At 38.0% G+C, this 24,037-nt stretch overlaps 2 protein-coding genes across 2 annotated transcripts; both read right to left on the bottom strand.

Annotated features, from left to right (window-relative positions):
* Positions 1-3,771: 3,771 nt before the first annotated feature.
* On the bottom strand, positions 3,772-6,886 carry LOC118816065 (cell surface A33 antigen-like). Its single transcript, XM_036582573.1, has 4 exons — positions 6,547-6,886; positions 4,266-4,583; positions 3,933-4,025; positions 3,772-3,830 (listed from the first exon to the last, which is right to left on the bottom strand). Exons 1-4 carry the CDS (start codon positions 6,884-6,886, stop codon positions 3,772-3,774), a joined length of 810 nt encoding a protein of 269 aa, XP_036438466.1.
* A 6,857-nt stretch (positions 6,887-13,743) lies between these two features.
* LOC118816064 (V-set and immunoglobulin domain-containing protein 1-like) lies at positions 13,744-19,751 on the bottom strand. The gene is made up of 7 exons (XM_036582572.1): positions 19,567-19,751; positions 18,224-18,538; positions 16,547-16,864; positions 15,852-15,911; positions 15,316-15,420; positions 14,722-14,786; positions 13,744-13,848 (listed from the first exon to the last, which is right to left on the bottom strand). Exons 1-7 carry the CDS (start codon positions 19,613-19,615, stop codon positions 13,744-13,746), a joined length of 1,017 nt encoding a protein of 338 aa, XP_036438465.1. The 5' UTR covers positions 19,616-19,751.
* Between the last annotated feature and the right edge of the window lie 4,286 nt (positions 19,752-24,037).

Here is a 24,037-nt window from a genome sequence, read left to right as displayed (position 1 = left end):
GGGACGTAGGTGAGGGCGTATGCGGTGTACTGAGGGCGGCGAAACGGTTTCCGGAGGCGAAGATCGGCTGGGGCGGCGGTGTGGGTCTGCAGGGCCCTCTGCGGCGCTGGCGTTCCCAGGGACCATGCGGGGCTGGCGTGAGAACGGCGTCTCCCGGCGCGCGGAAAGACGACGCTGGCGCCACCACCGAGGGGGAAACTTCCCGGGCGGCTTCGAGCTTCGACTTCTGCCGAAGGAGCTCGTCCTGCTTCTTCAGTAGGGCGGTGATCTGCCGATCCAGCCGGGCCAACTCTGCGCTCAGGGTCTGGAGGGCGCGTTCCTGGGAGGACGCCATGGTGGAGGGGCTGAGGGAATAACTGTGAGAGAGATAGAAAGAAAAAAGAGAGGGAGGAGACAAAAATAAGAAGGAGAGACGTGAGGGGGTTTGCGACCTGCTAACTGCAGAATTTTCAACTAATTTTCAAGTAAGGTTTGGACGCTGCTTGGTCTGAAGTTCTAAGGTGTGCTGCTCTCTGTCGCTCGCAGTGACGTGCTCTCTGTCGCTCGCAGTCATAACAAAGTGTTGACACAGTACATTAATCACAGTTAAAGCATTTTCTGGGTTTAAACTGTCATTTTGGATGAAACTTATATTCTATTTGATTTTATCTCTTTCTTGCATGTATGTACATCAGAGATATTTGTGTTGGTGACATAATGAATATTTTTGTATGTTATGGGTCAAAATTGACTCTTATGTCACAAATGAAACCAAAAAATAGTTTTGTTCAAGTTTGATTCATTTTTTGGTGAAGAAAACTCTAACAGTTGTCAGTGCTAGTCCTGTGGGCCATGGGGTCAATCTGATTTTATATTGAGGTGCCCTTGTGCCCCGGATTTTAGAAAGAGGTGAAGACCATGCTGTTTGCATTTTTTGACATGAACGCCTCCCTTTCAGCACGGTGCTGCACAAGTTTTTCCTCATCAGAAGACAATTCCTCATGCTGTGAATTGATTTCAACATTGTCCTCTGTGTCAGATGCCTTGTCCTCTGATTCATAGCAACATTTTGTAAATCATGGCCAGACATGAGAAGTAAGTGTGTGTGTGTGTGTGTGTGTGTGTGTGTGTGTGTGTGTGTGCGTAACTGTTTAGAAAGGATTAAAATGTGATGTTTTGGGGCTTTTTTTCCTCTGAAGACCCTGGAAATCTTGTTAGGATGGACTGTCTCATTAACACCATGAAGTGCCAGGAGATTTAAAATGTAAAAAAATTGTCTGCCTCTGCTTAAAAGTTAAAACTGGGTTGTGGTCATATCTTCAAGGAGGATAATGACCCAAAACATACATACAAATTCACACACACAAAAAAAAAGTTCTAATATTTACAAAATCAAGCTTTTTATTTTACCAACTCAATACTCTGACCTAAACACCTTTAAAAACTTGTGAGGACAGCTGAAGAGGAGAGTCCTAAAGACAGAACCTAAGACTGTGGAGGATCTGGAGAGATTCTTTATTGGTTCTCAGATTTCTTGCTCTGTATTCATCGAGACTTTTTACTCTTATGTTTATGAAGGAAGGTAGCACAAAATAATAAATACAGGGGTGTCAAAAATTTGTGACAAATGGTACAACCCCAATTCCAAAAAAGTTAGGATGCTATTTAAAATGTAAATAAATGTAAATAAAAACAGAATGCAATGATTTGGGGATCTCATAGACCCCTTTTTATTCACAACAGAACATAGAACACATATCAGATGTTGAAAGTGAGACATTTAACCATTTCATGAAAATCATTAACTCATTTAGAACTTGATGGCAGCAATACTTCTCAAAAAAGTTGAGACAGGGCCGTGTCTACCATTGTGTAGCATCCTATGTTGTTCTAAAACCTCTAGATGCTGTTCAGCATCGATCGTGCCATGTGTAAGCTGCCCACGCCATAGGCAGTAATGCAGCCCCATACCGTCAGAGATGCAGGCTTTTGAGTCTGCAGGACACGGCATCCATGGTTTCCAAAAAGAATTTCAAATTTTGATTTATCTGACCACAGAGCAGTTTTCCATTTTGCCTCAGTCCATTTTAAATGAGCTTTGGCCCAGAGAAGATGGCAGTGTTTCTGGATCCTGTTGATATTTGGCTTCTTCTGTGCATAATACAGCTTTAACTTGCATTTATGAATTGCATGGTGAACTGTGTTCATAGACAATGATTTCTGGAAGTCTTCCTGAGCCCATGCAGTGAATTCCAGTACAGAATCATGCCTGTTTTTGATGCAGTGCCGCCTGAGGGCTCGAAGATCATGAGCATCCAAGATTGACCATCGGCCTTGTCCCTTGTGTACAGGGATTTCTCCAGATTCTCTGAATGTTTTGATGATGTTATGTACTGTAGATGGTGGGATATCCAAAGTCTTCCCAATTTTACATTGACGAACATTTTTACGAAATTGTTCCACAATTTTTAGATGCAGTTTTTCACAGAATGGTAAACCTCTGCCCATCTTTGCTTCTAAAAAGAGACTCTGCCTATCTCAAATGCTCTTTTTTTCCCGGTTATGTGAGTTAGTTGCAAATTGCTCCTCAAGCTGTTTTTTATTAGTACCACGTACTTTTCCAGCATTTTGTTGCCCCTGTCCCAACTTTTTTGAGATGCGTTGCTGCCATCAAGTTCTGTATGAGTTAAAGTTTTTCATGAAATGGTTAAATTATCTCACTTTCAACATCTGACATGTGTTCTGTGATGTATTGTGAATAAAATATGGGTCTATGAGATTTTCAAATCATTGCATTCTGTTTTTATTTACATTTATTCCGATTTGACACAGCGTCCCAACTTTTTTGGAATTGGGGTTTTAGTTTATTGCTGCTGTTGCAACAAAACCTCATATCTCCAAAATGATCATTTTACAGGAAAAGGAAAAAACCTACATTACTTTTAATGTAAGTCAGTGGAACCAGACCGATTCTTTTGTCCTTTCATAATGAAATTTACATACAACATAAAGGACTACATGCATTTTCATATTATGTCAAAAACTGAAAAATGCCAAAAATGGAGATATAAGGTTTTGTTCCCACAGTAGTGATATACTTCACAAATACATCAGAAGTACTCCTCAGTATGGACATACAGAAACAACATTGTGATCAAGGCACAATTCCATAATTTTTGTTCCTGGTAAAACACTATATAATATTATCAATACATGCAAATAAAATCGATAAAGTAAAATGTAACAAGAACGTCTTGTTTTCAGTGAATTATTATACTGATTGGAAGAATACAGTTAAAAGAACACTGGGCTGGTTTCTGACTTCTAGCTTCACCTCGAGCATCGCATGGATTTGGTAACTTCCACCAGCATCATCTGATTTCATTTAATGGAGGACTGATTAGATCTCCATCAAGGAGAGCTTTGAAAATGGTTAAGATAACACACTCACTCACATCAAATCACAATCATTTCATCTTGTTTTTATTAAAAAGTTTGTTGTTTGTTGATTGTTGTTTACTTGTTTAAACAACCGTTGCTTACAATTGTACAGCAATTGTTGTTTACTTGTTTAAATGTTGTTTCACAGCTAACATATCATTTTCTTAAATGCCTAAGACTGTTGCAGTGTTATTAATATTGTATATTGTTTATTTATTGCCACTTCTGCTACTATTAATAATAATAATAATAATAATAATAAGCAGAAGAAGAACAACTGCTTTATTTCAGCCAGCATTGTAACACATCGAAACATTGTGTCCAGCCAGAAGAACTGTATGCAGAACTGCACTACTCCAGACTGACCACTCCATCCCCACCATCATTACGGTAGTGAACTCTGGTAAGATCTGACAAAGACGTTGCCCAAAAAAAAGAAAAAAAAACATGTTCATTCATTCACACACACAGAAAATACTATATATACAACAGCTTAGTTATAGAATTAGTACCTCTCTTGGTGTGATAGACCACAGCTACTATAATGTGGAGAAAGATCACAGTGACCAAGGCAAAGGGGATGAAGGGCAGAGACTGTGGAGATTCTGCAAAAAGACATGACCGTTCTTATTGAATACAATTATGTGTTGCAGCATTGATACAGCTCTTTAAACATAGTATATACATCATAACATTAACACCACTTGTGGTGCAATCATATCATTCAAAATCCTGATCTTTAGAGCTCAGTGCTGTAGTCAAAGGTGATCAATTCTAGAGAGCAGAGACATGTAGACTAAATCTGGACTAGACATGTAGGAACACAGATCTAAACAGTGTTTTACCTTCAACAGTGAGTCTGATGTCTGTGCCTTCAGTTCCTGTGAGGTCACACCTGTAATCTCCTCCATCCTCTTCAGTCAGGTGTGATATGAGTAGAGAGAGATTTCCTGGAGAGTGACCGTTAACCAGCTGAACTCTGTTTCTGTACTGACCACTCTCACTGGATATCTCTTCATATGTATCTCTGTTTGTGCTGTATTTCCTCCAGGTGAATCTCCCAGGTCTGGTGTGTAGGTCAGTACAGTAGCAGGGCAGCAGTACTGACCCTCCTGTACATGCTGTGATACGCAGTAGTGCTTCACTCTTCTCCAGAGTGCAGTCTGCAGAAACACACATCAGTAAAGTCAGGTGAGGAGAATCAATGTTATGAGCAAACATGGAAAGCAAGTAATTGTAACAAAAATATCAACAACAACTTAAACATCATTAAAGGTTTGATGTATGATGTTGATGATACTGGATTTGGGCAGTGATTGACAAAACTTATATACTGCACTTGAGTAAAAGTAGAAGTCCACATTTTCTATTTGCATTTGAATTGAAGTACAAAAGTAATTGCTTTTAAATGTACCAGAATATCAAAAGTACTCTGACTAATTTGAGTTGTTAACAGAGTGGAAACTTTAGGGCCTTTTAGGACTTCAGAGAATTTCTTTGAAATAAAAAAAAAAAAAATGTCTGTATTTCTTAATTCATGTTAATTTAATATAATAATAATAATCATTTTTATATATATTTTTGGGATTCTTTGCAATTTCCCCCCCAATTTAGTCACATCCAGTTCCACCCACTAGTTAGGACTCCCTCAGTTGCATGATACCACCAGTGCTAAAGGGGCAAAGGCAAATACAAGTTTGCTTTGAGTCATGTGAAGCTGGCCATTGCATCTTTTCGAACTGCTGCTAATATAATGTCATTGGACAGCTGAACAATAACAACCAGTTTTGTTATGTCAGCTAACAGTCATTTGTGCTAGCATTGTGCTGATTGATGGGGAGATGTTGCTGTCGTACCCACCTAAAGAGAACTAAGCCAGTTGTAGCACCAATGAGGATGGATCTCACAATCTCCTGATGTGATAGGGCCAATGAAGATGGTTGCGCCACTTGGAAGAGTCATAATGTTTTGAAAATGTGCTAGAATTGTAGTACTACTCTTATTTTGTTAAGATTTCAGAAAACAATAGGGTTAAATCCTGTACAACCAGGATTTTTTCCCTCTCATTGGTTGGGTTGTACAAAGTTATAGTACCATCAGGCAATCAGTATTTAGTGGAGGGGTCAATTAAAAGGTGTACTGCTCTACGATCAGTCAGATCAGGGTCATCAAACTCGACCACTAAAGTGGCTATATTAAAAAATCTCAACAAATATATGGGCCAGAGAAAAAAAAGAAGTTTTTATTTCATTTTTAGTAAATGTTGAGCTATAACCCGAACTGGCCGTTATTTATTCAAAATAAGCAAAAACCTTGAAATATTACATGAATACTTGAAATGTTCAAAATGTAAATGTCCCCAGGTGCTCGGTCTTTTAAACCTACCTATATGCTGGAACAAGACACCTGGCATCCTTTGCTGCAAGTTCATCAAGACAAGCTCAATTTCTGAGCTGCTGAACTAGTGTTAGGTGTTTATATTGGTTGAACTGCAGCTGAAATGCAGCAAGTCCGTTTGGTGATGTAACTGGTGTGGACTTGTGTAGAATTGTGTAGAACTGATATGTAACCACTGTCCCACAGATTATTAGGGGTAGGAGAGTCAGAGTGCACTTTATGTTGCAGTGCATGCTGGGGACTGTAGTGCAGCGCATTGTGAAACAGGCTAATATTAATAGAAAATGAAAATACTTTTGCTGGCTGGATTGGATATTGTCATGGGCCTGATCTGATCGTTTGACACATGGGCTTTAGATGATCCAGTTGTGGCCTAATTCAGAGTAATGAGGAATAACACAAACTGCAGAGAATAGTGGTGTGAAAACCAGATCTAATCAAATCTAACAGAAGTTGCTACTGTCCACCACTGGGTTTGGGTAAATTATGAGTTAAATAACCAAGAAACAGCCCTATAATTGCAAACAATATCCCTAGATAATTTCAGGCTTACACATAAATTTACATTCTATCATTTTCTATGGAATAAAGCACAATCAGGAGAAAATGAAGAGCATAAATTCTAAAAAGAAAAGACACCAAATCTACTGTATATGGTCCTCCCCACTCTAATGTCAGTGGATTGAGTTGGTTTTCTACATTCTGAGATTTGCAGTTGAAGTGTTTTACCTTCAATAGTGAGTCTGATGAAGATGTGTCCACTCTCTTTGACTTTACACTGGTAACTTCCTCCATCCTCTTCAGTCAGGTGTGATATGAGTAGAGAGAGATTTCCTGGAGAGTGACCATTAACCAGCTGAACTCTGTTTCTGTACTGACCACTCTCACTGGATATCACTTCCCATGTGGTTTTGTTTTTGTTTGTCTTGTATTTTTTCCAGGTGAATCTCTGAGGTGTGGGGTGTAGGTCAGTGCAGTGGCAGGGCAGCATTACTGACTCCCCTTTATGTGCTGTGATATACAATGTTTCACCACTGCTTTCCACAGTGCAGCCTGCAGTAACATACATCGGTAAGATTAGGTTAATCACTCACTGCTTTTGTCTCATATTCTTAGTGTTTTAAAATACATAAAATTTGATATATATCTTATAAAGTCATATGGTTTCTTTGCTATCAATCACCTACTAAACCATCTTCATATAAAAAAGGGCACAAACATACCTGTATGTCTGTAACAATTTACAAATATCAACTATTTATAAATCATTGTTTGGAAATGATACGTTTTTACAGACACACATATTAAGGGTGAATAATTACACATATTAATGGGTTTCCTAGTATAAACTTAGACCTAGACTACACAGCATTTTAAAAGGAAGTGAGCTTAATCCCACTCTGGCAAATTAACCCTACAAGGCTTATAGCATAAATGTAAAACCTCTTACCTTCAGAGACGTGAAGCCCAATGAAGAGAAGATAAAAAGTCAGCAACATTCTCAGAAGTAAAACAACACTGAGTTCACAGCACACTGACAGCTCCACACCCAGCACTACACTAGCCCTGTATACCACACAGCTCTCTCAGCGGCTCTACACTGGAGTTTACCTCACTCTGTGTGACAATGTACTTCAGCAGAAATGCCCTTACTTCATCAAACGCGCAGAAATAGTGCCATGGTGTCATCTGAGACATGACAGCACTTGCTGTTTCCTCTTTTCTGGCACACCATCTTCTTTTATATCATCATCATGATGGTCTCCATGGACAATCCACACCGCTTACTGATCTTACTGTAACTTCTATCTAGCAAAACTATACCTATATACCCACTATACCTACACATATAGATAGATATATTCATGTCTTGTATAATCCGGAAGACGTCCAGAAAAGACTACAGCCTTTCTGAATGGAAACAGCTCCAGAGAAACATCAACACTTATGTAACGTTTCCAAAGGATAAAAGGATAATTAATTCATTGACTAATTTAACTAATTAATTGATTAAAAAATACTTGCAATTTGTGCAGAAAGTCAATGGGAATAACGCTACACAAAAAAAACAAAACAAAAAAAAAAACAAAACAAAGATTATTCTTCAAGGGTCCTTTTGTACAGAAAATGGTTCTATATAGAACCATGGGCACTGAAAGAACCCTTTGAATGATTAAGGGTTGTTTGCGCCATTAAAGCATTCTTCAAATTTATAGAGAATGTGTTTTATATGGTATCCTTCCTTCCACCCAGTGACTGCTGGGATAGGCTCCAGCTCCCCCCGCAACCCAGAAGGATAAGTGGCTTAAGAAGATCTTATGGTTCCATTTTCTTTATTAAATAACTCTGGGAAAGTGATCATTTTTAAGAGTCTACTGTTTCTTTTTCCTGTTTCTGTAGTAGATATTTCACAACAGTGATTTGACAATGATTTGGCAATACAGAATATTTCTAATTCTCAGTCTACCACACTAAAATGCTGTCTTGTTCTTCTTTCATATCTTTGCTTGTTTATTTCTCTAATACTGGGCTGCTTTAAGCTGTTGTTTGTCACTAGTGTCTTCTTTAAGGTCTCCAGTCCTGCAGGTCCTCCAGGAGAGACATTGTAGGCCTCAGGTAGTTCCTCTAATCTTCATTTGGAAAGTCAGTGTTGCAATAAAAAAACAGACGTATAGCACCAGTGACCTCACTACTCTGTTGTGTATATGTTTTTAGGTTGCTAAGAGCTTATCCATAGAAAACCATTGCAATGCCCCAGAATTGTCTTCATGGAGCTACATTTTCTCTCTATTCATAATAAATTGTATACCATGTAGGAAGTCTGATGATTTTAAAATCCATTTTCAAACACTGATTAACCAAAGTCTGTATTTGAATACAAGACTTTGACATTTTGAAGTAGTTAGAAGTTAACCATGAAGATGAGCTCAGACTACAGACCACAGAGATTTCTTTTTAAAACTGCTTTAAAACGCTTTTAAAACTAAAGAAATAACACTTTTTTTTTCTTTCTTTTTTTTTCAGGCACTGTCTACCCTCCATTCTATGGTCACAATACTTTATTTCTTTAGCACTTTGTGCTAATGGTGAGATTTTAAGAGGATGTCTGATCTATTTCTATGTTCAGACTCAAAACAGTAGCTGTAGCAGAGGTTTAAGTCTAGAGTTTGGATTTCTACTGTGACCAAAACATGAGTCTGACAGTGTAAACATCTGTCAGTACAGTGCAAAATGTTACTCTGTATATTTACTATAACTTACAGGTAGCAGAGTTGTCAGGTAGAGACTGTAATTAATATTTACAGCTTTTATACCATAATAATTGCTTACATTAAATATATATTACACTATATATATTTTTAAAGCCGTACAAAACTATATTTTTACATATCGCTGTTGTCGGAAGAAAATCTCGTATCTCCAAAATAGTAACTTTACATGAGAAGGAAAAAAAAACATACTTTAATTTTAATGTAAGTCAATGGAACCAAAATTTTCTACAAGTAATTTTGGGTGATTTCTTTTAGTCCATTGATCATGAAATGTACACACACTGTAAAGGGTAACAAGCATTTTCAAATTATGTCAAAAACTGAAAAACATCAAAAATGGAGATATGGGGTTTTCGTCCGAGAACAGTGATATACATAGTATACAGTATGTAGTTTTTACTGCATACTGACAGCAGCATATTACTGTAATCAACAATATCATCTTTTCTGAATATTAACAAATGCTCATACATATTTTGAGATGAAAGAGCTAAAACAGCAAGTAAAAATTGTCTTAAAAAACAGTTTAGTTAACACTTTATTTGGAGTGGTCCTTTGTAGATGATTAATAAACCCTTAACAGATAATCAGTAACACATTAACAACATATCAGTAAAGTAGCATTAGTGAAGCATCTGATTGTTGAGGATGTTGAGATGGTCTCTATTAAACCTGTTACATGTTAAACGTCTACAGATAACTTGGACTCTCCAAATAAAGTGAAAAACAACTGAATTCAGCAGATTATGAACAATTTTTAGTTAAATAAACAATTAAAAGTATCTTGGTAATATACTAATCATTGATATGTTTATATGTAACTGAGAGACCACTCAAAATAAAGTGTCACTCGCAGTTTGCAGTTTACTTGCATGATAATTTATGATGAATAAAAAGTAGAAGTGAAAGAGATGGTTTTCTGATGTGTGACTGATCTCTATACAAACAGCAACAATTTCACTCAAGAGCGTGCTGCTAAATGGCCAGTGTTACAGCACTGCCCTTCTCCAGACTGACCACTCCATCTCCATCAGCAGTGCTGTGGTGAACTCTGGCAGGATCTGAAAAAGATGGTGAAAAATTACATATTAATTCACACAAAGATGAAAATTAGTATGTTTACAGCTGCTTGATTGTGTAGTTGGTACCTTTGTTTCTCTTGGTGTGATAAACCACAGCTACTATAATGTGGAGGAAGATCACAGTCACCAAGGCAAAGGGGACGAAGGGCAGAGACTGTGGAGGGACTGAAACAAGATGTGTTATCTATATTGTTTTACAAGTTTTATGTGAAGTTTTTAATTAATGTTTATTTGTTTCTTTTTTGTTGACATGAGTGCAGTTTATAATCAATCCAGCTGGTGTAAAATCAGAGTATTGTTGTTGCTCCAACTGAGAATGAGAGACAGAGAGAAAATGCCATTGCAATTAATTGTTGTTTAGTTGGTGAGTATTATTGTACAAATGTGAAATATGTGAAAAATGCTCTGAAAATAAAACCTTAAAACACATTAAAGCCATAAAATATTAGTTTCAGTGTGCTGTGTGTACCCTTGGGCCTTTCAGAAGCAGCTGCAGATGAAGTCATTTGATTTTGTCAATGTCAGTAGATTTTGTGGTTTCAGATTTTCTTTTAGAGGATATTTTGCACAACGTCGTTTGACTGGTGTGTCCATTTACCACTGTTGTAGATGTTGCAATTGTAATTGGGACCCATGAATGGAGAGAAACAACAGAACAGCAGTGATCAGCTCAATGCAAATGCATAGAAACATGAATACCATTAACTGTATTATGAGCCTATAATTGAAAATCTGTGCTGTAGTCAAATCAGATCAAACACTCTCAAAAAATATGGTTCCTCAAGGGTTCTTTAGTAAAGAAAATGGTTCTGAACACTCACCCTTTACATAATGAATAAGTTCTTTGCCTCATGAAAGGGTTCTTCAGACTGATGGGGAATGTGTTTTAGATGGTGCTATATAGAACCATTTTGGAAAATTGTTCTGTATAGCACCCAGAAGGGTTCTTCTATTGTTACAATGTCAAGCTTGTAACAATAGAAGAACAATTTTGGTTGCTATATAGAACTCTTTTCAAAACAGTTCTATAAAGAACCATCTATAGCACATTCATGCATACTTTCCATCAATCCTAAGAAACTGTTCATGATGCAAAGAACTCATTAATTATGCAAAGGGTTCTTTGAGTATTCATGGTTCTATATAGAACCATTTTCTTCACTAAAGAACTAAGAAAAGATTTAAATTTTTGCTAGTACTACACTGGTAAACTCCTCCATCCTCTTCAGTCAGGTGTGATATGAGTAGAGAGAGATTTCCTGGAGAGTGACCATTAACCAGCTGAACTCTGTTTCTGTACTGACCACTCTCACTGGATATCTCTTGCTATGTGTTTCTGTTTCTGCTGTATTTCCTCCAGGTGAATGCTGTCTTAGGTGTGGTGTGTAGGTCAGTGCAGTAGCAGGACAGCAGTACTGACCCTCCTGTGTGTGCTCTGACAGGCATTGTGGTTGCATTGTCTACCAGAACGCAGCCTACAGGCAGGTAAGATATGTACATGCATTAGCTGATATTGTGATTATACTTTTTTATACTTTTGGGTTTTGTTTTTTTTTATACTTTTATAGTCGACGGGGCTGTAGTCAAGACCACCTTTCTTGAGTCCAAGACAAGTCAAGACTATAACTAGTCAAGACTGATCTAGAGTCTAAAAGAGTCAAGAATGAGTTCAAATAAAAGCGAGACCAGCTCAATAACAAAACCCAATAAAAATCTCTTTAAGACCAGGCCTTAATTAGTCTTTATCCCCTTCCAGTATTACATACTTATAAGGAGCAATGCTTTATAATAAAAAAAATAAAGATTTCATTACAAAACAATTTACATTTCCATCACATTACAGCACCTCAGCTCAGCTCTGAGACGAACCAAAGACACTAAAGATCCGGTTCGCTCTGGCCCAGTTTAACCCCTGAGCTGCTGCGTGCAAGTCAGTGTGGACCTGTGGCCATTAAAGAAAGTAGTTGGACTTAAATAAATTTGGCAAGACCGATGGCTGAGACCAAGAAAAGTCCAAGATGTTAAAAATACATCTGAGTCAGAGACTACAGCCCTACTTTTGGATATGTTAGGCTAAATTGTTTGATTTTTTTTTTACATTTACCTGTTGAGTAACAACAGAAAATAAAAAAAAAAGTCACACTCACCTTCAGAGACATGAAGCCCAATGAAGAGAAGATAAAAAGTCAGCAACATTCTCACTAGTAAAACAACACTGAGTTCACAGCACACTGACAGCTCCACACCCAGCACTACACTAGCCCTGTATACCACACTGAGTACACAGCTCTCTCAGCAGCTCTTCACTGGAGTCTAACCACTCTAATGTCCGTGCAGCTCACAGGAGCTGGGAGAGAATCTATTTTCCACAAACTGTCTTGTTATTTAAATGTTTCATCAGCCACTTTCTGAGAATCCAAAGTACAGTGGAGTAATCTGATTGGTTGCAGAACTTGCAGATTCCCCTTTTTTGTGGTGCATCATTTCACGCTACACACACCCATACTGGCCAAGTCACTGTGTATGCAGAGGATGTGGTATGGTAGGTGGGGTATGTGGTGTGGTGGGTGGGGTTTAAGCTATGACATCTGAAACCATTACACATAGCCACACTCATTGGCCAATTTATTAGAAATAGCTACCATTTACAGTAGATGAACTTTGCAGGTTTACAACTACTGACGGTAGCCCACCTCTTGTACAACCTATCAACCCCCTCTACCACATCAATCAATAGAAACACCACAGAGCAGATATTATCTGAGTGGTGGACCATTCTCAGCACAGCACTGACACTGACCTGTGTGAGGTGCTGGTATAAAGTGTTGTTGGTATTTTTACATGTATCAGTATCACTGTTGGGTTTAGAGTTGCAGCTAACTGAAAATCTCAAGCCACCAGTGGACCTGTGGTCAGAAACTGGCCACTGCAGAGAGGTTAGACTGTGGCTTCAAATTTCAAATCAACAGATGACATACAGACATACAGACATACAGGGTGTCATATCAAGGTAAGTGTGTCTAATAATGTGACCAGTGGGTGCACTCAGAGCCCAATGTGCTAAACCTTTTGCAGCATTTTCAAGTGGAAATCAGACACATTTTGTCTGCATGTTATGCATGAAACAAGCCTAAATGCACATTTTTTAGTCATGTGCTTGGAAACAAGCAAAATGTGCTCCACTTCCTCATTTGTATGCATTTGAGGAAGAGCTACAAATTATTTCAAGAATAGGCTTAATGTCCAGAAAACACATGTCCAGGAAATCAGGCCAATGTGTGCACAAATTAAAATACTGAACATGAAAAAAAACTTTATTTTTCTTTATTTTAAGTTCAGTTGAAACTCAAACAAAAAAGCACAATATAGTTAGTTATATATATATATATATATATATATATATATATATATATATATATATATATATATATATATATATAAAGTGACCACTTTGGAGATACAAGGTTTTGTTCTGACAACAGCTATATATATATATATATATATATATATATATATATATATATATATATATATATATATATACCTATGGTGAAGGTGGGAGGTGGGTGTTATTAATTCACTCTGACGGAGGCATATTCAGTCATATCTTCAGTATGAATTGCAGTGGGTGTGATGGTTTTGTTACTGTGAGCTACAGTAGAGTATGTTACTTGATCCTGCAGAGAGAACACAAATGTTACTACACACACACACACACCAACGACACTTTTTTTGTGATGGGTTGATATTGCAATGTAATGGATCCTCATGGTTTAACAGGTGACATATGACTAATTCTAAAAGCATTTGATGATTTTCTAATAGGATCTAATGATGTTCTACAGGAAACTAGGGGTTTCAAAGGTTAACCATTAATCCTGTTCCCATTTGGGACTGTGTATAAGATGTGATGGGACAGAAATACAAATATATTATAATGTAATAGATTCTAATAGTTTAACAGGTGACCTATAACAGATTCTAGAAGCATTTGATAGTTTCTAACAAGATCTAAAGGAACTACCTGAAACTAGTGGTCTTTAATTGTTAGCATTAACCCAATTCTCATTAGGAATTTCCATCAGTTTTTAATCATAATGGTTCTAAGGTATGATATGATGGGATTTGATGGGATGTGAGGGGATATGATGGGATATGGTTGGATGGGATGGGATGTGATGGGATGGGATGTGCTAGGTTGTGATAAGACTTGATAAATTATGATGCGATGTGATAGATTATTCTAGTATTTGAGGTGATATGGAGGAATATGATGGGATATGATGTAATGGGATGTGATGAAACAAGACAGGATGAGATAGTATGTGAAGGGATATGCTGGGACATGGCTAGATGTAATGGGATATGGGGACATGCTGGGTTATGATGATATTTAAGGCATATTATTGGATGTGATACATCATAATGTGATTCAAGTTGATATGGTAGATGATAGGATATAATGGGATGTGATGAGATGTGATGGGATGAGATAACATGTGAAGGGATATGACGGGATGTGATGGATACAATGAAATGTATGAACAGACCTGTGTCTCCTGCTCTCCCTCCACCCCTTTTTGTACTCCACTCTCCGTCTCTCCTCGTCTCTGTCCTGTGGAGTAAAACCACACAGAAAGAGACTAACACACGTGTCTCAAAAGAGTGTTCTGTGTGGGTGTGTTATAGTGTTTATGTGCTTTGAGTGTGTGTGTCTGTGTGTATGTACGTGTGTGTTTGAGAGTGTGTATGTGTGTCTGTGTTCTGTGAGTGTGTGTGTGTGTATGTGAGAGAGAGAGTGTGTGTGCTTTCTATGTGTTCCATGTGTCTGTCTTTGTGTGTCTGAGTGTGTGTTCTTTGTATGTGTAGGTATGCCCTCTATGTGTGTATGTGTTCTATGTACTTGTGTGAATGTGTTCTGTATGTGTGTGTGAGTGTGTATGTGTGTGTTTATGTACACGCGTGTGTTTGGTATGTTCAGTGTGTCTGTGTATGTGTGTGTAGGTGTTGTATATGCGGGTATGTGTTTTGTGTGTGTATGCCCTCTATGTGTGTATGTTTATGTGTTCGGTGTGTGTGTGTGAGTGTGTCTTTGTGTATATGTGTATGTGTATCTGTGTATTATTCTGTGTGTCTGTGTTTACCTCTGTATCTCCAGTAGACGACTCCTCCCAGCAGGAGAAGTCCCAGCAAGAGAAGAACAGGAATAACAATGGAGAAATGCGTACTGGGAGTTTGAGACGCAGTACCTGTGTGTAAGAAAACAGAAACAGGGGGCATATATATATATATATATTTATATATTATATATATATATATATATATATATATATATATATATATATATATATCACAAAAAATAGTAATAATATATATATATATATATATATATCACAAAAAATAGTAATAATATATATATATATATATATATATATATATATATATATATTATTTATATTTTTTTTATTGTGTGTGAGATAGAGAGAGAGAGAGAGAGAGAGAGAGAGAGAGAGAGAGGGAAAGATGCTTGAATACAGCAATAATGTACAATGAATTAATGAGCAATATTTCTCTTGTGCAGAGCTGTAAATAAACTGACTTATGGGTATTTTGCAAAAAGTTGTGAGACGATAAAAATCATTCCCACTGAAACATAAAAACTGGAGTAAGCTCTACTTACTATTAGGCGTTTGCAAGGAATTTGTGATTGCAGTAGATACTGTGGTTTTAGTTGAGCCCCCTGTAGTGAGAGAAGGTTTGATATTCAGTGCAGAAACAGAACATTAACAAACAGCTCATTGTAGATATACAGTAACATTAAAGCTATCTTTACTTCCTCTAAAATGTACTCATTGAAGGTGATGTTAAGGATTAAATGCACTGTCACCATATAATGTGATCAAAGATAGAGAACTGGGTAACATTGTGTAATAACAATATTGTATAAGATGTCTAGTAGATGTTTAATCTATAACTGACTAATTATGAACTAATTAGGTATTAAACGTTCTTCACTATTAATTAATATATTAACATTACTTTGTGGGACACATATAAGCCATTACTTGATCATGGTTGACAGCCAAGATTGTGATTATTTGTTGTTATTTGCTGATCTCACTTTGCATAGGTTTGTTTTATCAAATTTAACCTGATCTCAAAATCTCAGTTTTTAGTGCTATTCTCTCAAATAGAGTTGGATTGACAATCAGTAGAACATCTGTTGTTGGAGTAGGAACAACAGGAGTGGTGAAGTCTTTTAACACTGTTTAGTGATGTTAACACTGAAAATTTAACTCTATTAACAGTGTTTAACTCTCTGTAGAACAGAACCATAAATGTTCCATAGTAGTGTTAAAATAACCTCTTTTTTACCTTCAACAGTGAGTTTGACGTATGTGCGTTTACTTCCTGTGAGTTCACACAGGTAATAGCCTGCATCCTCTTCAGTCAGGTGTGATATGAGTAGAGAGAGATTTCCTGGAGAGTGACCATTAACCAGCTGAACTCTGTTTCTGTACTGACCACTCTCACTGGATATCTCTTCATATATGTCTGTGCTCGTGTTGAGTTTCTTCCAGGTGAATCTCTCAGGTTTGGTGAGTAGGTCAGTGCAGTAGCAGGAAAGCAGTGCTGACTCTTCTGTATGTGCTGTGGCAGTCTGGGTTGTTTCAATCTTTTCGAGATTGCAACCTGCAGAAACACACATCAGTAAAGTAAGGAGAGGCAAAGTAATGTTAGAAAACACAAACAGCAAACAATTGTAACAACAACAGCAACAATAACAACCAGAACAGTCTCTAAATATTATATATAAAACTGGATTTGGGCAGATAAATAGCATGTTTGTGTCAGAACAAAAGCTTCCATCTCCAAAATGGTTACTTTACACAAAAAAAGAAAAAATGATCTTAGATATAAATGTAAATTAAGGTAAGACCTTTGTTCTCACTTTATTTGGATAGTCCCCTATTGGCCCCTATATATTATCTACAGATGTTCAAATTGTTAACAAACTATCTTTTAAAACTCTGATTCTAAACAGTGGTGGGGTTGGGGTTAGGATTTGGACCAGGGTTAGGGCTAGGACCAGGGTGAGGGTTGGGTTTAGGTTCTGGGTTGAGGTTAAGGTTAGGGTCAGGATTAGAGCCAGGATTAGAGTTAAAGAAAATCATGGTCAGTTTAGTAGATGTTTAGTTGAATGTAATTTGAAAGGAAATGAAGCATCTACAAAGCATCTAAAATGGGCTATCCTAATAAAGTATTACCCAACTTTTTTCCAGGGGCTTTTGAGTCAGTATTGAGGGGTCAGTTAAAGTGCACTATGATCAGTTCGCTTTAGTTTGAAAGCGTCACACTGTGTCAGATGTTGTAGGTGATCCAGTTGAGGCTCAATTTAGAACAATAGTGAATGACACAAAATGCAGAAAGCATTGGAATGAAAACCAGGCAAATTTGAGAGTACTTTATTTCTGTCCACCACTTTATTCAATATTTTTTAACACATAAATTTACATTTCATGAGAAAGAAGAGAAATTCTATATACTACTGTATGCACACCCTCACTACAGAGCACTCTCAGTAGGACTTCTCTGAAGTGACCACACTCTAATGTCTTTGAAATAGTGAAACACTGCCTTTGTTCATATTTCTATTAAAACTGTACATCACCAGGGTACAAAGGTTGTCTCAGGGGTCATTTTTGATCCAACAGTCATAAAATATTTTTTACAAAACTACAAACCCACACACACACGCACACACACATACAGTGGAAAAATGAGATTATGAGTGAAATTTAGCTCTTTTCTGTGCAACAATGCCACTGAGTAAAGAGAGTTTGTAATGACTGACAAGTTGTTCCATTATACAAAAAAGATTTAGGATATAAAATTCAATTAATCGGCTATATTTAAGGGGTATAGTGAAGACGGGTCATTTTTGACCCTTAGGACAGGGGGAGTGTACAAAATGTTAAGGCTACACAAGAGTTAGATGTAGTTCTGAGATGTGCATTGCACTTAAAATAAAAGTTCAGAATAGTGTTTTACCTTTAACAGTGAGTCTGATGTCTGTGTATCCACTCCCTTTAACTTCACACCTGTAATCTCCTCCATCCTCTTCAGTCAGGTTTGATATGAGTAGAGAGAGATTTCCTGGAGAGTGACCATTAACCAGCTGAACTCTGTTTCTGTACTGACCACTCTCACTGGACACCACTTCCCACTTGTTGCTCTTTGTGTTCTGTTTCTCCCAGGTGAATGTATCAGATGGGATGCGGTCAGTGCAGTAGCAGGGCAACAGTACTGACTCTACTGTACGTGCTGTGATATCTAATGGTTTTCCTTCACTTTCCAGAGTGCAGCCTGCAGAAACACACATCAGTAATCACAGGCTCCCACTGTCTAATGTTCTTGCTGTTTTAAAATGCATGAAATTTTTTTTTAATTCAAATAAGAAAATTCATAATAAAATCAAAGTCAAAAAAGAGACCAATATATTTTCTTTGAAAAAACAATCATCCTAATATGCCACCTCTACATAAATCAGAAAAAATCTGTCTATAACTATTTACAAATAACAGTTTTTGGAAACAATAATATGCTTCAAAATAATGTTTCAAAATATTCTAGCAAATTTTGTCCAGATAAATTAATACATGTGACATGCACATTTGAAACTTTATTTTTTTTTTAACTTTATGCTTTAATTTTCTTGGACAGATACTAAGCCTTGTTCCAGATTATGTCACATACTTCTCTAGTGCTAGTGCCCCATCATATTCCTGTGCTGGTGTCCCAGTCTCCTACTCAGCTTGTCTCTGTGGCTGACCCAGCACATTTGGGCTCTGCCCTGATGGTCTCCCTGACCCAGGGTCCGCCCCAACCCTCTCCCTGACCCATGTTCAGTAATGTAACCATTTCTGTCTATCTGCCCCAGCTACCACAGCAGCCTTTTGACCAGTCTCCAGCAGGTTTACATGGTGGGTCCCCCCTGTTCTGTTGTACTGAGCTGTCCTTTAGTGGGAGGGTTTCTGTCACAAACTGCCCCTCTTGGGCCTCATGAGCAGCTCATTTTCTGGACTCATTATCTCCTTTATATATGCTCCTCTATTAGTTGTTTACTTATTGGCATTTATCTAATGCAGTTAATCTGTCTGAAGTCTGTGTTTTCTATACTATGCTCGACTGTGTAAATGCCTACTTGTCTCCTGAATTGGGATTTCTATGCTATGGCTGACCTTCAGCTTCCCCAACAATACAACTCTCTCACACATCTCATTTGTTACTCTACGCATATTTTGAAAGGCAAGTGTAGTCTATCAATAGGCTCATCTCAGTCCAGAAAACTGACCATAAAAAGCTAAAAAATAAGAAAATAAAAAATTACTCACCTTCACAGACGTGTAGCCCGATGAAGAGAAGATAAAAAGTCAGCAACATCCTCACTAGTAAAACAACTGAGTTCACAGCACACTGACAGCTCCACACCCAGCACTACACTAGCCCTGTATACCACACTGAGTACACAGCTCTCTCAGCAGCTCTTCACTGGAGTCTAACCCACTCTAATGTCCGTGCCGCTCACAGGAGCTGGGAGAGAATCAGCTTCGGCAAAAATGTTCCGCCGTTTAATAGCTTTGTCAACACACATAGAAAACCACACATAGTGCTATCGTGTCATCTGAGACATGACAACACTTTCTATTTCCTCTTTTGCTCTGCACCATTTTGCAGTACATGAGGCCACAATTTTGAGGGGTTAGGAGGATAAGTTGACTTTTTCCTTATAAACTCTTCTTCTCTCTTTGACTATTCTGTATACTACTGTAGTGCTGCAATAATAAATGTTGTATTGCATCATTGACCTCAATGCTGTGTTGTGTGTTTATTATGGGATTTGCTACCACACTCAGCACTCATCCTCAGGTGGCCATGGCAAAGTCTAGCAGTGTATAATTTCATGACCATCACTCCTTAAACAAATCATTTTATCAGTATGATGATTGTAAAAAGGTCTTTTTAACAGGTATAACCCATTAAACATTCCCATAAGCCAAACGCCATATTTGGAAAACAGCCCTTTAACTTAACCACAATGACTGCAGACCACATGACTTCTTTTTAAATAAGCTCAGTCCAACTAATAAAGTCAGGTTTCCATATATAGCTTTGAATATGTAAACTGAAACCATGTCAGCTAGTTTTGGCAACATGTGATTTTCTAAGAACTGACATCCCTTCATTCAGTGGTTTTACTAGTTCTTCTTTTTGTTTCTTGCGTGTTAAAAAGAAGTGATCACATGGCAGTTCAGTGTCAGTGTGGTCTATGCTTTAGTATGTTGATATTACAGCAGTATATAAAAGCTGTAGCATTATTTATGCGACGATTTATGGAAGCCCAAATGTCAGAAGTGGCTGGTGGTGTGAGGTCAGATCACAAAATTAAGTCCCAAGTATGGGTTTAAGAGTCTGAGTTGGCAATAAGTTTTTTTTTATTATTTCTCTGTTATGTTAGATCTGGGGTGTGAGTCCAAGTTGAGTCTCTGGATCGTCTCTGGGTCGGTGACTCTGATCTTAGCAAGTCCGAGTTGAGTCTCGAGTCTCTGAGGTGTGAGTCTGACTTAAGTCTTGAGTCTCTGAGGTGCAAGTCTGAGTCAAGTCTGGAGCCTTTGGATACGAGTCTGGTCATGAATCGCTGATGTGCGAGTTTCAGCCAAAGTTATTATCTTCACCTTTCAGGTTTGACACAGCTTTAAATATTGAGCCTTTCAATACAGACAGACCTTCAATCTGATGGACAGAACTGAGGCACTACATGCAGTAACTTTGGTGTTTCAAATAAAGGGACAAAGCAACTTGAAACAGATGGTTAGTCTGTAGTTTGCAAGTCTGCTAGCTATATGAATCCATCTGAGGTTTTGGTAAGATTTAAAGGAATCTGTAAAAGCTTAGGCTAGATTATCTGACAACTAAACCTAAATTAACTTTTGATAGCTTTGCTTTAAGCACTGCATTTATTGTGTGTAGTGCTTTGTTTTGGCCTTCAAACAGAAGGTTTGCATTGATACTGACATTGGTGTCAGGCATCGGTCCAATACCATGTTCATTTACTCACAGTTGTATTCCTACTCATAAAAAATTGAAAAAAAAAAAAATTTAAATTGTCAGTCAAATATGATGCAAAGGTACTGCATTGTCCTATCATGTATGTTTAGTGCACAGTGTGGTTAGCCGAGCTGCAATAGCTCAGTTTCTCAGCATGTTTGCTCAGTACTCAGGCATGCAGTGTCTTATTTTGAATAAAACAGCTTCATTTGAAGCTGTTCATAGACAGAGCTGTCTGTAAAGGCTGCATTTCAGGTAGCATTTTTTATACATACTTTATGCATACATAATTTAATACATAAATCAAAGGCTTTGTCTGTATACAATAGACTCCTTAAACATAAAGTGTGAGTCATCAAAGAACAAAATTTCTAAAATCACGCAGTGTATGTCTGGCTTTAGAGGACTTTCAATAAAAGCCAGCCAAACAAAAGACCAACAACACAAAAAGTGAGCTCCTCAGATGCGTTAGCCTTGGGCGTGATTCCTGCTGTCACTGTGCTACAGAGACTGTTGTCGAATAAGACAGATGAGGAGTGGGGAACAAATCTTGGAAATCTGCTTTACTTACAGCTGTACAGATGCACTTTTCTGAAGAAAACCCGCTCTTCTCCACTGCAGCGCTACTCGATCTGAGGTAACTAATGTAGCATAGCCAGCTAATGCACCTTATTTAAAATCTGCTAGATTGAATGATTTAACTGTTAAGCTGTACTCATTTACACTAATAACTACTTAATTCTAAGTAGGTCACTCAGTATGGTATCAGACTTAGTATCAGTAGACTACTAAAACTATGTACTTGTATTTGGTCTGAAGAAATTATATTGATACTTCCTTGTAATTTCAAGTCATATCAAACCTGATGCCGTTGCAAGCTGCAAGATGGACAGCATTACAGTAATCACTGCTCCTATAACTACCTCCAGAGCCAGAGCTAGTTTTAACATTTCTGCCACTATGAGAGCACAAACACGAGCTGGACTGGAATGTTAAAGGGCTCTACTCGTAGTCAAGTCATGTGCCAGTTAAATGAGAGTCTGAGTCAAATTATAAGTCAGTCAGGTACACGGCCGAGTCGCGTCACAAGTCAGTTAAGTGTGTTAAGAGTTAAGTCAGTTAAGATTTGAGTCTAAAATCGCAAAAGTTGCAAGTCAGATCAACATGCGAATCGAGTGTGGCCTGAGTCTGAGTTGCAGACTTGAGCCAGAGTCACTGACTCGAGTTCCCATCTCTGCTTTTCAGTCACTTTTCCAGAGCAGTGAAGATGTTTTAGTAGTGGGGCACCGGTGTTGCTGTGTGGTTTTGGATGCTGTTTGTTTTTGAACTCTAAAAACTTCGCTCTTTTTCCAAGATGGGCACAAAAACTCCAAAACAGCAGTGCTAATCTGGCATAAAGACAGGCATGCGCACAGATAGACCCCAAGGGGTTCATGACCCCAATCTGACCCACTCAGATTGTATAAGGGACATTTTGGTCAGCATGTGTAATAATTGTGTTTCATATGGCCGTTCTTCAAAATCCCTTTTAGAGAGATGAGGTTTAGCCTGGATCAAGAATACAGGTTGTTGGTCAATGTGGGCAGGTACAGGTCCAAATAACCTGCTAAACCAAGTTTTTGTTAGTGTATAAAACAGGCCTTTATGCTGTGCACAGTTCTTAAATACAGTTATAACTCTTCATTTCATACCAATTAGACAGTATAGTGGGAAATGTTAGTTTTGTTTGCTGGAGAGTGGGCTTTAAATCCCACTTTGGGGTGTAAAGCTAGTGTTTTTGTTTTTGTTTTTTTTAATTCGACATTTGGTGAAAAATGATTTCTTTCCATCTCTTTATAAGAACACTTGCAGAATACTGTAAAGTAAAATAAGGTTTCATTCATGTTCATGTTGCCTCTTTTCTATTGTGCACCTGCCCCCTAAATGTCTGTGCTTTGGCCTGCATGCAGGGAAGGTTTTCTAGCACCTCGGACAGCGACAGTTTCAGGGTGCTCCAGGTCCTCATAGGTACAGTGGTCCCTTTTTTTCTCTCTTCATGCCTCACCTCTATGAAGTATTCATCCCCAGCCTCTTGCAGAAGTGCCCACAGTGACACAGTCTTCTCTGGATCGCTGCAACACTTGCCATTTCCTCTTTTGTAGTGCATCGTTTCACAGTACACAAACCCACACTGGCCAAGTTGCTACATCTGCAGTGGGTGTGGGGTGGGGGTGGAGATTATGGGTGGAAGTTGAGTGTCCACTTTAGAAGACAGAGTGGGCATTAGAAATAAGATACAGCTGGTCCTTTAAGGCAGTCTGCTCTGTGTTTAAGCAGTCTCAGGAGAATATGTAGAGTTTGATTAACTTCACACTGTATCTTTCAAGTCAAATCAAGTGATCTTTATTGTCATTCCATAATACAACTTATATTCATTGGTGCAAAATGTCATTCTTCTGGCCTCATGGTGCAACACATAACAGCAGGACATTACACAGGACTATATAAAGTGCAGCAGTGCAGATACAGGACAATATAAAAATAAATATACAGACCAAAAATGCACAACTCTAACTAGATAGAACAACATAACATTCTCAGCACTGCAGTGACACTGATGTGGTGGTGGTGTGTTAACGTGTGTTGCACTGGTCAGACACAGCAGTGCTGCTGGAATTTTTAAACAGTGTCCACTTACTGTCCACTCTAATAGACATTCCTACCTTGTTGGTCCATGTTGTAGATGTAAAGTCAGAGACAGCAGCTCATCTCTTGCTA

This window comes from Colossoma macropomum, unplaced genomic scaffold (genome assembly GCF_904425465.1).
Source record: "Colossoma macropomum unplaced genomic scaffold, Colossoma_macropomum, whole genome shotgun sequence".
Lineage (NCBI taxonomy): Eukaryota > Metazoa > Chordata > Actinopteri > Characiformes > Serrasalmidae > Colossoma > Colossoma macropomum.
Note: the sequence above shows the minus strand (reverse complement) of the source record. Positions and strands in the feature narration are given on the sequence as shown.

What these genes read in the sequence shown, in the direction of transcription:
- LOC118816065 (XM_036582573.1), bottom strand. Translation starts at nt 6,886, where the DNA reads ATGTATGTTACTGCAGGCTGCACTGTGGAAAGCAGTGGTGAAACATTG. An exon ending in CATCAGACTCACTATTGAAG is followed by an intron (nt 4,584 to 6,546) that starts GTAAAACACTTC and finishes GTGTTTCTGCAG; the next exon opens with ACTGCACTCTGGAGAAGAGT. An exon ending in GGTCTATCACACCAAGAGAG is followed by an intron (nt 3,831 to 3,932) that starts GTACTAATTCTA and finishes CGTCTTTGTCAG; the next exon opens with ATCTTACCAGAGTTCACTAC.
- LOC118816064 (XM_036582572.1), bottom strand. Translation starts at nt 19,615, where the DNA reads ATGTTGCTGACTTTTTATCTTCTCTTCATCGGGCTACACGTCTGTGAA. An exon ending in CATCAGACTCACTGTTAAAG is followed by an intron (nt 16,865 to 18,223) that starts GTAAAACACTAT and finishes GTGTTTCTGCAG; the next exon opens with GTTGCAATCTCGAAAAGATT. An exon ending in CGTCTACTGGAGATACAGAG is followed by an intron (nt 14,787 to 15,315) that starts GTAAACACAGAC and finishes TTTACTCCACAG; the next exon opens with GACAGAGACGAGGAGAGACG.